The sequence below is a fragment of the Rana temporaria genome, chromosome 12 (genome assembly GCF_905171775.1).
Source record: "Rana temporaria chromosome 12, aRanTem1.1, whole genome shotgun sequence".
NCBI classification, from domain to species: Eukaryota; Metazoa; Chordata; class Amphibia; order Anura; family Ranidae; genus Rana; species Rana temporaria.
The window spans coordinates 30,416,064-30,428,724 of record NC_053500.1 but is presented as its reverse complement, the minus strand read 5'-3'; the positions used below and the strand labels follow the sequence as shown (position 1 = coordinate 30,428,724).

At 46.2% G+C, this 12,661-nt stretch overlaps 1 protein-coding gene, 1 long non-coding RNA gene and 1 pseudogene across 3 annotated transcripts in view; 2 read left to right on the top strand and 1 right to left on the bottom strand.

Annotated features, from left to right (window-relative positions):
* Nucleotides 1-12,661, bottom strand: part of KCNH6 (potassium voltage-gated channel subfamily H member 6) — a 231,965-nt gene that overhangs the window by 37,823 nt on the left and 181,481 nt on the right. For both annotated transcript variants that reach the window (XM_040330701.1, XM_040330702.1), the window contains exon 7: nucleotides 7,371-7,570. In XM_040330701.1, coding sequence (XP_040186635.1) covers nucleotides 7,371-7,570 — 200 coding nt within the window. The remainder of the gene's footprint in view (nucleotides 1-7,370; nucleotides 7,571-12,661) is intronic.
* The window catches only part of LOC120918857, a 94,848-nt gene that overhangs the window by 60,551 nt on the left and 21,636 nt on the right, over nucleotides 1-12,661 (top strand). The gene's annotated exons all lie outside the window — the stretch shown is intronic.
* LOC120919659 lies at nucleotides 894-1,041 on the top strand (annotated as a pseudogene).

The following is a 12,661-nucleotide window of genomic DNA, read 5'->3' as shown; positions in this document are numbered from 1 at the left end:
ACCACAGGGGGCGTTGAAGGAGTTAGGGTTCACCTAGTGTGTGTTTACAACTGTAGGGGGGTGTGGCTGTAGGACTGACGTCATCGATCGTGTCTCCCTATAAAAGGGATGACTCGAACAATGCAGCCGCCACACTGAAGCACGGGGAAGCCGTTTTTACATACGGCTCTCCCCGTTCTTCAGCTCCGGGGAGCGATCGCTCCGGGGCGGCTAGAAACAAATAGCCGCGCCCTCGTCCCGGATCGCTCCCTCCGGGTTTCCGACCGCCGCATGTACCGGGGGGGGGGGGGGGGGGGGGGGGGGGGGGGTCCCGATATACATGCGGCGGTCGGCAACCGGTTAATATCCAAAATAAATAAAATCCTTGTATGTGTCCTCCTGCAACTTCCACACAAAATATAACTTTTCCAATTTTCTATGTATATCTATCCAGTTATACCTTCACCATACCGGCTGCTTACATTGTAATTTAGGCTCTGAAAAAAAATCTGTGAATTATTCAGCAACAAAAAAGTAATATATGCTTTTTTAATACAATGCTGACTGTTTGCCAGATACCTGCTGAGGTTGCCAGAGGAAATGCCAGCGTGTTACACTTGTCGAAAAGAAAGCTGAATAATTACACCAATAATGAATTCTGGGCACATTTTATCTACTGTATTATTTTGTGTTGGCATGACTGCCTTCCAGACATTCTATAAACAAGAGGATTATTTACTGCGCTATGGAACTCTCCGAGCCAGAGAAATTTAACAAGTTATATATTTCACTGGGGTTTTCTCAGTCACATTAAGAGTCCTTTGTTTTTACAGAAGTAATAGCTAGAATAATAATCAACTTCTCTAGGAACCCGGAATGTAATTTATCTTGCATATCTGCTATAGTAATAGATTATGGCTTCTCGGCCTTTTGGCTAAGATCAAGTGTAGTATCTGTTCTTATCAGTTGCCAGGAGGTGGCGCTATGCTAACTGTCCCTAGTACACCACGAAATGGAAAGGGATGGTGGTGGCGGATGCAAAACTTGGAGGTGAAAGCCTTCTGATCGGGATGGAGAAACATGCGGTCGAAGCTGAAGGGTCGGGTCCCTGGCCTTCTGGCCTGGATTTGATGAAGTTCCTAACCTGCCAGTTTCTTGAGAGGGAACGTCGACCCCACCCTACTGTTAGGGGGGGTCTGAGGATTTTGGCTACTACCTCCCGAGTATAATTAGGTAGGGAGCTAAAGAGACGACGGGGGTGAGCTTATAGTCTCTCTCTCCCTGAGCTTACAGAGCTCTCGTTCCTTCCTGGTGGGGAAGGAGGCTGTGACTGTCCGGGCTGTTGGTCAGGGTTGTATGAAAAGCCTATGGTGATTGTGCCCCTGGAGTGGCAGTCCAGGGGTGCCGTACTTGCACAAGTGTTTGAGAGGGCACTTCAAGTGTGGCACCTTGGTCACATCACCATACACACGTTTTTTACACCTTCCTCTAGGGCCGGGCCTTTTGGCTGGGACCAGAGGAATTTTCTGTTTCCTGGACGGAGGGCCGGCCATCGTATTGCATGATGGTCACTTTCACTCTTCCTCATCTTTCTTCTCCCCCACTTTCTTTTATTTACCCCCGTGTTTGTCACTTTTATGTATTTTTTTGTTTGGTGTCACGATTTGTCATAGTGTGATTAGTAGGGTGCAGGTCCTCGGGCCTGTCCTGAACGTCTTGGGAGTGGGTGGACATGGCCTTCTGGCTTAGTTCTGGCTTAGTTCGCCTTCGGGGGAGCCCCACCTAGTACTTGGGTGGGTTCTGTTTCGGCAGACAATCCAAAGAATGGGGTCCGTGTGGCTTCGGCTGCACGGACCATGTGAAGTACCTCAGTCCCTGTCTGGAGCCTAACGGGGTCAGGTCCTTCTTTATGGAGGATAGACGTAGCACCCGTTGCACGTTTTCGTGTTTCACTCTTGATGTGTGTGCACATTTTTTTGGCACAGGGTGGAGTTTTTGGGTGTGTTTCACACGCCATGGGCTTTTAAAAAAAAAAGGAAATTATGGAAGGCTGGATAACTGGTCAGTGAAGGGTTCTCCTCAAAGTGAATCTGTGCTTTACAGTACTGCAAGAAAACTCGGGTTGGGGGATGGCAATATTCACGGAGTGAATTACAGCACAGTTCCCCCTATATATCAATGTCCACAGTCCTCAGTCCCCTTTTCATAGTTCCCCCTTTAAAGCAGTCCCACCGGGTCCTCAGTTCCCCATCTCATCACAGTCCCCTTTACAATACAGTGCCCCGTTACAGTGCAGTCCCTATACATTAATATAACTTTGACTGCTCTGTAATGGGGGCAGTGTAATGTAAAGGGGGGCTGCTCTGTAACAGGGGCACTGTGATATTAAGTGGACTGCACTGTAAAGGGGCTGTGATGTAATGGGGACTGCACTGTAAAGAGGCACTGTGATATAAAGGAAACTGCACAGTAAAGGTGCACTGTAATGATTACAGTGCAGTCCCCTTTATATTACAATACCCCTTGCAATCACAGCCTCCGTCATCACAGTGCTCCTGCAGTCTGCCCCCCCTCCTTTCCTCTCTAACATCACACATCACATTTCCACATTCCAGGCTCTGCATCTCCTGCACAGGGCCTCGTACCTATTATCAGTCAGTGTGTCCTCTCACGGCTCCTCCAGAGCTCTCCATTCCAATCTGCAGCTCCTCCTGCTCCGTTCCCGGCTGATAGGATGACATTGTCGGCTCGGCGGAGGAACCAGGAGAGGACACCCAGGCATGGCCACACAGCAGGAGGTGAGCTGCAGCAGCGGTGTGCGACAGCCCTGTGCGAACCGCGGTAGCCACTCATCTCCTGCTGTGCGGCCCAGACATCAACGGTCCGGAGGTTGGGAACCCCTGAGTTAGAGCTTATTTGGATACATTTCCAAATATACCACACATCACAGTGTTATCCATGCTACCAGGCTCCTATAAACACATCAAAAAGAGTCCAATCAGGCACATTTGATATGTTTTCTATTTTTGATTGTAAACAAAATATGGGAGTTGCAAATCATTGTATTTGGTTTTTATGTAGATTTTACACAGTGTCCCAATTTTCTTGGAATTGGGGCTGTTCGTACACAATCTATAATCCTTGGCAGCTAATTGAATTTCAGCAATGTTATAAATTAAAATGAATGAAATATGATTTTAATTGGGTGATGTGGCTTATACACCATGCCCTTCAGCTTGTTATAGTACATAATGAGAGATAATATGTAGGCTGCTATTGTTGGTCTCTATTTTAAAATGATTGTTACCTGCCTGTCTCTGCTTCAGTACTTTCTGATTCACTGACCCTGAAAAAAGCATGAACTCAGAAGTCAGAGGCCCAGATTCTCAAAAAAACGCCTATCTTTAGGCGGGCGTAGCGTATCTCAGATACACTACGCCGCCGTAACTTAGAGCAGCAGGTCCCGTATTCAGAAACATCTTCCGCTCTACGGCGGCGTAGTGTATCTGATACGGCGTAAGCCCGCCTAATTCAAACTAGGCTGGTAGGGGGCGTGTTGTATGTAAATGTTTTGTGACCCCACGTAAATTACGCTTTTATCGAACGGCGCATGCTCAGTATCACGTCAAATTTTCAAATGAAATTGCGCCCGCTCAATGCCTAGTCGGCGTGAACGTAACATACGTCCAGCCCCATTCACGGACGACTTATGCAAACGACGTAAAACGTGAAAAATGTTACGCTGTTCCGACGTCCATACCTAAGATTGGTACGCCTCATAGAGCAGGGGTAACTTTACGCCCAAAAAAGCCTTACGTAAACAACGTAAAAAAATGCGCCGGGCGCACATACGTTTGCGGATCGGCGTATCTAGCTCATTACCATATTCGACGCGTAAATCGACGGAAGCGCCACCTAGCGGCCAGCGTAAATATGCAAGTTAGATACGACGGCGTAAGAGACTTACGCCGGTCGGATCTAATACAAATCTATGCGTAACTGATTCTAAGAATCAGGCGCATAGATACGACGCTTCACACTCAGAGATACGCCGGCGTAACTCCTTTTGAGAATCTGGGCCAGAGTACGCAGAAAAAAGTCATAGAAAAGTTTGTAACCTCAATCCTTGTTTCAGGTCAGTGACCCAAAGCACTAAAGGAAAATCATTGGCATGGCAGCCAGGGAACTTTCATTCTCAGGACTGTGGTGGAAGCATACATATTTCTCTCATGACAAGTTATTTTTAATAGCAGTGAATGTGAGTAGTAACCTCCAGCGACCCATCAAATATACAGTAAAGCTTTCTCGTTTAGTTTAAGAAAGAACAATTGATTGGTAGCCCTTGGCATGTCATTTGCAGTTTTGTGCATTTTGTACAATATGGGGCAAATCCACAAAAGAGATACTCCGGCGTAAGCCGTCGTATCTCTGGTTCTAACTTTGGAACTGATCCTCAGAAGCAGTTTTCCTAAGTTAGGCAGAAGATCCGACATCTGTAAGGGACTTACACTGCCGGATCTTAGGATGCAGTACCGCATCCGCCACTGGGGGCATTTCGAGTCGAAATGCCTCTGTTAGTATGCAAATTAGCACTTAGGGCGATCCTCAAAGCTTTTGTACCTAGTTTTTTCGCCGTAAGTGTTAGTTTGCCTGGTGTAAAACTAGGGCTGCTTTTACAAGGTGTAAAGTTAGTCACACCTTGTAAAGGCCCATTCAAGCGACGGCATTTGGTATGCATTCCCGAGGGAGAACTCCATGCCAATTTTCAATGAAAAAAACGGCATGGGTTCCCCCTCAGGAGCATACCAGGCCCTTAGGTCTGTTATGGGTTGTAAGGAGACCCCCCTCCGCCGCAAAATTGACGTAGGGGGTCCCCCTACAATCCATACCAGACCCGTATCCAAAGCACGCTACCCGGCCAGCCAGGAAGGGAGTGGGGACGAGCGAGCGCCCCCCCCCCCCTCCTGAGCCGTGCCAGGCCGCATGCCCTCAACATGGGGGGGTTGGGTGCTCTGGGGCAGGGGGGCGCACTGCGGGCCCCCCCACCCCAGAGCACCCTGTCCCCATGTTGATGAGGACAGGACCTCTTCCCGACAACCCTTGCCATTGGTTGTCGGGGTATGCGGGCGGGGGCTTATCGGAATCTGGGAGTCCCCTTTAATAAGGGGGCCCCCAGATACCGGCCCCCCACCCTAAGTGAATGGATATGGGGTACATCGTACCCCTATCCATTCACCTGTAGGCAAAAAGTAAAAGTTAATAAACACACAACACAAGGCTTTTTAAAATATTTTATTATTCTGCTCCGGACGCCCCCCCTGTCTTCGTTATTAGCTCAATTACCAGGGGGGGCTTCTTCTTCCACTCTCCGGGGGTCTTCTCCGCTCTCCGGGGGGGGGTTTCTTCTTCCGCTCTCCGGGGGGGGCTTCTCCGGACTCCGGGGGGCTTCTTCCATCTTCTCCCCTCTTCCGCTCTTGACTCGGCGAACCCCGGTTCTTCTGCAGCTCTCCGGTGCCTTCTTCTTCAGCGCTGGCTGCCTGCTATGTTTGTGTGTTAGCTCGATTTCAAACAGGCAGCCAGCGCGGTCTTCTGTGACGTCAGGGTCTTCTGGTCTTCTGTTCTTCCTATGTTGCCTCGTCGCCTGTTGTCGCTGTAATGATGGAAGCGCGCCTTGCATCACATTTATATAGGCATCGCCGTCCCATCATGCTCCGGCAGGTACCCACGTGGTGGGTGCCTACCCACGTGCACCCACCACGTGGGTACCTACCGGAGCAAGATGGGACGGTGATACCTATATAAATGTGATGCAAGGCGCGCTTCCATCATTACAGCGACAACAGGCGACGAGGCAACATCGGAAGAACAGAAGACCAGAAGACCCTGGCGTCACAGAAGACCGCGCCGGCTGCCTGTTTGAAATCGAGCTAACACACAAACATAGCAGGCAGCCAGCGCTGAAGAAGAAGGCACCGGAGAGCTGCAGAAGAATCGGGGTTCGCCGAGTCAAGAGCGGAAGAGGGGAGAAGATGGAAGAAGCCCCCCGGAGTCCGGAGAAGCCCCCCCCGGAGAGCGGAAGAAGAAACCCCCCCCGGAGAGCGGAGAAGACCCCCGGAGAGTGGAAGAAGAAGCCCCCCCTGGTAATTGAGCTAATAACGAAGACAGGGGGGGCGTCCGGAGCAGAATAATAAAATATTTTAAAAAGCCTTGTGTTGTGTGTTTATTAACTTTTACTTTTTGCCTACAGGTGAATGGATAGGGGTACGATGTACCCCATATCCATTCACTTAGGGTGGGGGGCCGGTATCTGGGGGCCCCCTTATTAAAGGGGACTCCCAGATTCCGATAAGCCCCCGCCCGCATACCCCGACAACCAATGGCAAGGGTTGTCGGGAAGAGGTCCTGTCCTCATCAACATGGGGACAGGGTGCTCTGGGGTGGGGGGGCCCGCAGTGCGCCCCCCTGCCCCAGAGCACCCAACCCCCCCATGTTGAGGGCATGCGGCCTGGCACGGCTCAGGAGGGGGGGGGCGCTCGCTCGTCCCCACTCCCTTCCTGGCTGGCCGGGTAGCGTGCTTTGGATACGGGTCTGGTATGGATTGTAGGGGGACCCCCTACGTCAATTTTGCGGCGGAGGGGGGTCTCCTTACAACCCATACCAGACCTAAGGGCCTGGTATGCTCCTGAGGGGGAACCCATGCCGTTTTTTTCATTGAAAATTGGCATGGAGTTCTCCCTCAGGAATGCATGCCGAGCGACGCTGTCATTTTTTTTTATAATTATTTGTTTTCCCGGCGCGTCTTTTTTTCACCCGTCGTAACTTTAGTGTCCCGTCGCAATCCACAAAGCCGCCCGGCGTCAATTACGTTCGCGCGATGCACGTCGGGAAAATGACGTCACACGCATGCGCAGTACGGCCGGCGCGGGAGCGCGCCTCATTTAAATTGTAAACGCCCCCCGGAGAGGAGGAACGCCTTACGACGGCGGCACTTAACTTACACTGCTTGAAATTTTTACGTAAGTGCTTTGAGGATCAGGCACTTAGGTAAAAACTTTAAGTCAGTGTAACTTAACTGCTGAAAGTTAAGTTACGCCGCCTGGCTGAGGATTTGGCCCTATGATTCTATGAAAAACTATAAAAACCTGGACTAAGGTGGTTTCTGTCTGGCAGTATTAAGATATTAAAGAGCCACTCCACCAAAAACAGATGATATGAACAGATGCAAGTTATATATTAAAAGACATAATATACCAGTGTGATGTTTCCGCTTGCCATCAAATGTAGCCATAACATTTTTGGGTGGACTACACATTAAAACAAGAATTTATGGGCATTTTTGTCTAGCAGATGGATGGATGCTAGTATACCAGCTAGCAAAGCAGCGCACTCACCGCATTCATGTCAATGCCGTTGGTGTAGGACCAGGCATGCTGGAAATACTCTTCAAGGCGCTGCCTTAACGGGTTGGGGATTTGATGGAAGCGGATGAACTCCTTGACACGCAGCATCTGAGTGTGGTAACGTGCAGTGCCAGAGTACAGGCGCTGGATTATGGCAGACACATTGCCAAAGATACTGGCATACATTAGAGCTAAAAGAGACAAATACAAAGAGATAAAATACCCAGAAACTAAAATCATGTGCAAACAACCTCACACACTGGCTGAAATATTACATTAACACCTCACTGATGGTGTTCATACAAAAACTGGAAGGGAAAGGTGTCTGGGTACTAACCAGTCAGATTTCAGCTTCCTTTTATTATTGCTGTTTAAAGAATGCAAGGAATCAAGTGAGTCCTTCTTTTGGAGAAAGTAATTTCCTTTTCTTGAGTTCGTATACTTTAGGTAGTATATGTAACTCATAGTCACATGCCCTGCTGCTAGAACTGACCATAATACAAAAAAAAAAAAACAACCTTTGACATCCTTGTTTCCTATTAGAATTTGTTGTGGACAATGCATTTCATTGTGTTTGAAAATGAATTGTAAGCATTTTTGAAGTTCTTGAAAAGCATACATACAGACTACTCAATATGTTCTCTTTCCTTTTAAAAGATATGTAAAGTGGTACTCTGTATGGTGCCAAGGAAGAAGAGGGTAACTTCATGAACCTTCCAGTCATTACTCAAGCTCCATACTAGACCCAAAATATTGACTCAAATAAACTGCTTCTTATGCCTCCTATTAAAGTGTCATTACATCCAAATTAATATAAACTCAGTACACGCTATATTACATTGTGCTCACATTTACTTTGCCACTAAAGCATTAATTTCCTGTAGATTTAAAAAAAAAATTGGTTTATCCTGGTGTTCTCTGTCCCTCCCTCCTTGTCTGTGACTCTGCTGCAGCCTAAGATTGTGTAGACCAGCCATTGTCACATCTACTGAGCATGCTCCAGTTTCAGTTCCCTTTAATGCTGTTCATTCTCTCCTTTTTCATATCTGTGCAGCCCATGTGACGTAAAAGTCACACACGTGGGTTTATACACAGTGGTAAATGACAGTCCCTTTACTCCTCCTCCATCTCCTTGTACTGCTACACTATGGAGGCAGGATATAAGATGGTAATTGATTGAGGCTTCACCTCCAAAGTAGAACCAACACATACACACCATAGACAAAGGCTGGAGGGGCATGACACAGCCTGTGATTGGCAGAACCTCCTCTAGATTTCTTTACAATGTGAACAAAGGAACAAAGTGAAAGCTATTGTCAATCACCTTAATTGCTTGCCGACCACCCTATAGCAGTTTTTACTTTATATATATATATATATATATATATATTGTGTGATCCCATATGATGCATTAAGGTGAAAAAACATGAGCCTTTACAATCCCTTTAAGCTGGAGCCATGACCACTGCCCCAGGTTTCTTGTTTCAGGGTTGCTCCTTTCTCTTGCAGTATCCTATGGAGTAACCCTTGCATGTAGGGATTCGAAGGATGTCTTCCCATGTTGTGTGGATCAATAGAAACACACTGTAACACCTGTAGCCTAGAGTGGCAAGACACTCCTCTGATCCCTCTTCCTACCCCCTTCTTTCTCTAAACTAACAGACTGGCTGGAGACTGTCCACACTTAACTCTTTCTTGTGAAGACTGGAGCCAACAACAATGAAAGGTTTAACCTCCATGGCGGTATGATTATGTCTGGAATTTTGTACCAAAAGCGCTACAATTATTTTGCATGGAAATTTGGCGTTTTACATTGTAGGCCTGTAATTCTTAGGAATAACTCACTTAAATCTGTCCAAACAAGAGTCTAGTAGACATCCCAGGTATGATAAAGTTTGAAACACAAAATCATAAATTATAATATAATAAATAACTATAAATAATTATAACAAATAATAATGTAATTATAATAAAAATTATTCAATAATGTAATCAAATCAAAAACACTGAAATTTGCTCAGTTGCAGAATTGTCGCTGTCATTACTTTTATTTTTTTTATGACGAATTTCCCCACAAATCGCTATCGCACAATTTTGCAAGTGATTATAATTTATTATCGCTGTTTTCTAGCTGCTCTAAAATCACTTTTGACATAAAGGGACACTTTTGGTTGCTATGGACAATCTACAGTTTGCAGGCAGAAAGAACAGTTTTTATTTGATAAAAGTACATGCAGAACACTGGGCAGACCACTAGGGACAAGGGGGGTGTGTATTTTGTACATACAGTACTGTAATCTGTAAGATTACAGTATACTGTATGTATTGTGTTTATTTACTTTTTTGAATTTGGAGCCATTCTCCGCCCCCGTGCATCGTAACGCCGCAGGGAACGGAGATCGGCGGCACACAGAGGCACTGTGTGAATCGAGCGAGGACGCCGCTTGCTCACACAGCGGGGATGCATCGCAGGATCCAGGGACAAGGTAAGAAACTTGTCCCTGTGGATGCTGTGAGGCGGCCCCGAGTCTGGCTCGGGGATACCGCTTTTGGTATTGAAATCTTACCCCGAGTCAGACTTGGGAATACCGCCAAGGGGGTTAAACTGCAAGTGCTGGGGTAGGAGGTTTTAAAAAAAAAACATTATTGGAGAATGTTTACTTTGTTGTGCTCAGTGTGTTAAGCTAAAACACGGTGGATTTATTACTACTTTAAAGTAGAACCATAAGTATAACCCCTGCCAGTTTTTTTTTTGTGTGCCACCTCTGTCCCATTGTGAAGATTTCCCTTCAAATCTCTGCAAATTAGGGGAATTCCTTGGAGGCCTCCAGGTCATCACCAGAACTAGTGACCCCATAAGAATGTTTCCTTTCTTCACTTTTTTGGGGACAACCCAAAATTTGGTATTTTCCTATACTTTCACTTTCAATTATAATGGTAAACGGGAAAAATAGAGAGGGTGAATCTCCCTAATGGGGGCACAGACAGCAATAAAAACCTGACGTGTGTCCTAAACCCTCTCCACTTTATCCAAAATGTAAAAAGAAATATATTTTTTTGCCTTTAGTCATACTTTAAATGTAATTTTTTTTTTTAACTAAGAAAGCTAACATATCACCATTGTCTGCAGGACTCATAGATTGCAGCTAATATGGCAGCGTCTGCTAAGTGGAAATTTTAAGTGCTTCAACCTTTATTGACCGGCAGGGACCTGGGGCCTAATTTACTTGGCCAAGTCCCAGATTACAGCACTATTGAGAATGTAAACCTCAGCCTTCAATAGCTGCAGGAAATTAGGTTTCCCATTGAATGTGGCATGGTAGATGTTACATACAAAAGTCACATTAACCTGAATCACGAGTAAAGCTTCCTATCAAAGAATAATGAGGAAATTTGTGTATGTAATACACAAATGGAAATGTATACAGTGGGCAAAATAATTATTTGATCACCTGCAGATTTTGTAAGTTTGCCCACTTACAAAGAAATTAAGGGTCTATAATTTTTATCATAGGGGCTATTTAAATGATATAGACAGTATATCAACCAAAAATCCTGAAAAAAACACATGATACAAATGTTATAAATTAGGTTGCAGTTCAGTGAGAAAAAGAAGTATTGGATTCCCAAGCTAAACACGACTTAGGCCTCGTACACACGACCGAGTTTCTCGGCAAAAACCAGCAAGAAACTTGCTGGGAGAAATTTTTTTGCAGAGGAAACCGGTCGTGTGTACATTTTCATCGAGGAAACTGTCAAGAAACTCGACGAGCCAAAAAGAGAGCATGTTCTCTATTTCCTCGACGGGAGTGGAGAAACTTGCCTTGTCGAGTTCCTCGACAGCCTGACAAGGAACTCGACGAGGAAAACGATGTGTTTCGCCCATCGAGTTCCTCGGTCGTGTGTACGTGGCCTTAGTACTTGGTGGAGTGGAGACATTTGTTGTAGTTGGTTACCAGGTTTGCACACATCTCAAGAGGGATTTTGGTCCACTCTCTTTTATAGATCTTCTCTAAATCCTTAAGATTTCTTGGCTGTCGCTTTGGCAACTCAAAGTTTCAACTCCCTCCATACATTTTCTATAGGATTAAGGTCTGGAGACTGGCAAAGCCACTCTATGGCCTTAATGTGCTTCTTCTTGAGCTACTCCTTTGTTGCCTTAGCGGTATGTTTTGGGTCATTGTCATGCTGGAAGGCCCATCCACGACCCATCTTCGGTGTTCTGGTTGAGGGAAGAAGGCTTCCAAAAGCATAATGTTTCCACCTTCATGCTTGACTGTAAGGATGGTGTTCTTAGGGTCATATTCAGCATTTTCCTTCCTCCAAACATGCGAGTCGAGTATATGCCAATGGGCTAAATTTTGGTCTCATCTGACCACAGCACTTTCTCCCAATCCCTCTTTGAATCATTTAGGCCTTGTACACACGACCAAGTTTCTCGGCAAAAACCAGCAAGAAACTTGCTGGGAGATATTTTTTTGCCGAGGAAACTGGTCGTGTGTACATTTTCGTTGAGGAAACTGTCGAGAAACTCGACGAGCCAAAAAGAGAGCATGTTCTCTATTTCCTTGACGGGGATGGAGAAAATTGGCTTGTCTAATTTCTCGACGGCTTCACAAGGAACTCGACGAGCAAAACGATGTGTTTCGCCCGTCGAGTTTCTCGGTCGTGTGTACGAGGCCTTAGATGTTCATTGGCAAACTTTAGACGGGCCTGTACATGTGTCTTCTTGAGGAGGGGGACCTTGCAGGCGCTGCAGGATTTCAATCAATGGCGGCGTATTGTGTTACCAATGGTTTGTTTGGTGAATGTGGTCCCAACTGCCTTGAGATTATTCACAAGCTCCTCCCATGTACTTCCGGGCTGATCCCTCACTTTTCTCATGATCATCCTCACCCCATGAGATGAAATCTTGCATGGAGCTCCAGACCGAGGGCGATTGATGGTTATTTTGTAGTTCTTCCATTTCTCACAAAGCTTCTTGCTGATGGTCTTGTAGCCCATTCCAGCCTTGTGCAGGTCTACAGTCTTGTCCCTGACTTTCTTTGACATCTTTTTGGTCTTGCCCATGATGGTGAGTTTTGAATAGAAGAAAGAGACTCTGTGGACAGGTGTCTTTTATACACATAAGGCGTTGTCATTAGGAGCACCTTCTTAAATTGACAGGACTAATCTGTGTACCACGCGATCACATACTGTAGCCAGTCTGTGGGAGCCAGAATTATTGTTGGTTGGTAGGGGATCAAATACTTATTTTACTCACTGAACTGCAACTCAATTTA